The sequence below is a fragment of the Sphaeroforma arctica genome (genome assembly GCF_001186125.1).
Source record: "Sphaeroforma arctica JP610 unplaced genomic scaffold supercont1.3798, whole genome shotgun sequence".
Classification (NCBI taxonomy): Eukaryota; class Ichthyosporea; order Ichthyophonida; genus Sphaeroforma; species Sphaeroforma arctica.
Genome location: NW_014036760.1, coordinates 1 through 3,020, shown reverse-complemented (window position 1 = coordinate 3,020; position 3,020 = coordinate 1). Strand labels below are relative to the sequence as shown.

At 44.5% G+C, this 3,020-nt stretch overlaps 2 protein-coding genes across 2 annotated transcripts; both read right to left on the bottom strand.

Annotated features, from left to right (window-relative positions):
- Nucleotides 1-151: 151 nt before the first annotated feature.
- Nucleotides 152-936, bottom strand: SARC_13833 (hypothetical protein; the record flags this gene model as incomplete). Its single annotated transcript, XM_014292036.1, has 2 exons — nucleotides 868-936; nucleotides 152-243 (listed from the first exon to the last, which is right to left on the bottom strand). Coding segments are annotated over exons 1-2 (156 nt in total), but the record flags the coding sequence as incomplete, so codon positions are not given.
- Nucleotides 937-1,223: 287 nt separating this feature from the next.
- Nucleotides 1,224-2,853, bottom strand: SARC_13832 (hypothetical protein; the record flags this gene model as incomplete). Its single annotated transcript, XM_014292035.1, has 3 exons — nucleotides 1,224-1,425; nucleotides 2,192-2,313; nucleotides 2,775-2,853. Coding segments are annotated over 3 exons (399 nt in total), but the record flags the coding sequence as incomplete, so codon positions are not given.
- Between the last annotated feature and the right edge of the window lie 167 nt (nucleotides 2,854-3,020).

The following is a 3,020-nucleotide window of genomic DNA, read 5'->3' as shown; positions in this document are numbered from 1 at the left end:
TGTATAGTATATATATATATATATATATATATATATATATNTGTGTGTGTATATATATATATATATATGCATATATATATATATATATATATATATATATTTCAAATTATATTCTAAGCATGTAAAGGAACAACAGGTCACATGTACATACCATCTGTAGTTGAGTGGGCCACTGTTTGGTGTATGAGTCTCTCTCCAGATTGTTATAGAACTGCACCGCCGATGTACGCATATCCACAATATCTGTTGAAAAGAACACGTAGCCATATTCACACACCATGGGACGTGGAATATTGAGTTACACACACAGTAAGAAGCTGAGGTATTATATACACATTGTCCTAAAGGAGAAGTAACCGTACCCACACATCACAGGATATGTGTATATGTGTGTATGTATGTACGGGTTTGTGTCTGTGAGTGTCTGTGAGTGAGTGAGTGTGTGTGTGTGTGTGTGTACTGTTTGTTTGTCTGTGTGTGTGTGTACTGTTTGTTATCTGTGTGTGTGTGTACTGTTTGTTTGTCTGTGTGTGTGTGTGTGTGCGTGTGTGCGTGCGTGTGCGTGTGTGTGTGTGTAATATAAATACTATGATATAAAGATAAGCCGGGTATACACTCAACTACGAGTCTATTGTCTCAAGAGCCCTTGGGCATAGACGCACCACCGCATGTGTTCGCCTGGGCGAATGCTGTACACATGATTCGCACTTCACTGCAGTGCCTGACATGTGGGGCGTATGCCTATTCCGTCACATGCTTATTCCGTCACATGCTTATTCCGTCACATGCTTATTTGGGTTATTGTCACATGCTTATTTGGCGCGCATTGAAAATCGTTGATCTGAGCGCATTCTAAAAATAGCTCACCTCCTTCTGTCTCGCCAGAGTCGTCGCCCGCTTTCGAAGTCAGGACGGCGGGGATGTTGGCCATGTTCACTGCGTGGATCAAGAGGAAAGAATCAAATAGAGTTTAGGGTTGTAGGGTATTAGGATTTTAGGGTTTTAGGGTTGTAATAGTGTGTGAGACACACACTAATGGGTGCATGAATGCTGACACATGCGGCGCACATGCACACAACACGACACACAACACACCAGTTGGTTGTATACAGCAACACGTATATCCATCCACAGACATCTTCACCCACACATTATTAATAGTGTGTACGGGCCTATGTACATATACACCCAAATACACCCCCCCCTCCCCCCCCTTACACACCCCACCTACCCCCCTGAGCGCAGCAACGCCTCCATAACCCGCGTATCCTCGCGCAGATGAGCTGCTAGGGCGAATGGATTGATGTCCTTGGTACTGATAGTCCGTCCGTTGATCCACAGGTGTGCGTGTCGTGTGTCGAGTTGCATGTCACGTCGCAGGGTGTCTGCTGCGCTGAGGGCAGCCATGGCCGCACCTGAGTCGAGCTGGACAGGGCCGGGTGGGGCGGGAGTGAGTGAGTGGTATGGGTGAAGGAGACCCTAAACCCTAAACCCTGAACCCTAAACCCCTAAAACCCTAATCCGTACAATCTAAAGCCAATATGGGGTAGTGAACTGCGCATATGTATGGGATTGTTGGGTACTTGTTGATGGTCATGTATGGTTGTGTTGTTTAATGTTTGAGTCCTGTATGTGCCTTATGCTTCGACAGTGTGGCTGGTGGAGGGTAGTGCATTGTGCGTATTTGTGTGTGTGAGCTTCGCCAGTGGATGTGTTGCGTTGTGCTTCACCCCTTACAACTGCATATGTAGTGCATGTTAGTATACTTTACCTGTATAGGAGTGCGTGCGCGTACGAGAAGAGTTCGTGGTGTGGGCGCGGGTGCATAGGGTTTAGTCTAAACCCCTAAACCCTAAACCTTTAACCCTAAACCCTATATAGTTGCAGCCCCTCTGCCAACCACACGGAGTCACCGTAAATACGCACGCACGTTCTCCGCCATACCACACACAGGTTTCGTACAGGGTTTAGGGTTTAGAATTTTCATCCCCTTTATACTATCCATCATATACACACAACAATAGCATGCACACCTCACATCTACTAATACACACGTGTAGCACACATACACCATTATATTGTCAATCACGTACACGCATGCATACTACGCACACCCCACACTTGCGAATATACACACGCATGCATCTCCAGACATACACACACATCCATTGAACACACACGCACAGTACACCACCTGTACATTCTTGACAAAATCAATCCGTATGGGGAAGTTGTGCGCCAAATCAGTCATTGTGTGCAGTGCGTGGTGTGGCTGTGTCTGTGCTATCAGTTGGGCTGCCTGCAGACTCAGATCTGAACAAACATGGAATATGATAGAAGAAGCATTTAAGTACCAACGTTATGTGAACAAGCACGGATTATGATGGAAGAAGCATTGAAATACTAACGTTATGTTGTGTGAACAAGCATGGATTCTGATGGAAGAAGCATTCAAATACTAACGTTATGTGAACAAGCATGGATTATGATGGAAGAAGCATTTAAATACCAACGTTATGTGAACAAGCACGGATTATGATGAAAGAAGCTTTGAAATACTTACTTTATGTTGTGTGAACAAACATGGATTATGATGGAAGAAGCATCGAAGTACCAACGTTATGTGAACAAGCATTGATTATGGTGGAAGAAGCATCTAAGTACTGACGCTATGTGAACAAGCATGGATGATTGGATGATGCATGCAAGTGCGTGCGACAACTATTTAAGCTTTTAGGGTTTTAGGGTGTAGGGTTTTAGTCCACTGTGCATACCTTTAATTTCGTCCTCCGTGGCTGTCTGTAGTTCGATGACATTCCCCTGGGTGTTTTTGTTGAGTTCAATGGCAGCTGTGGGTATACACACAATACAACCAATGAGTCATCGATGAGTCATGAGATCCTATGATGAGCCGAATAGCAGATATGGATACAGACACAACACAACACAACACAACCCACACAACACAACACAACCCACACAAACAACACATCACAACACAATAACACATCACATCACAA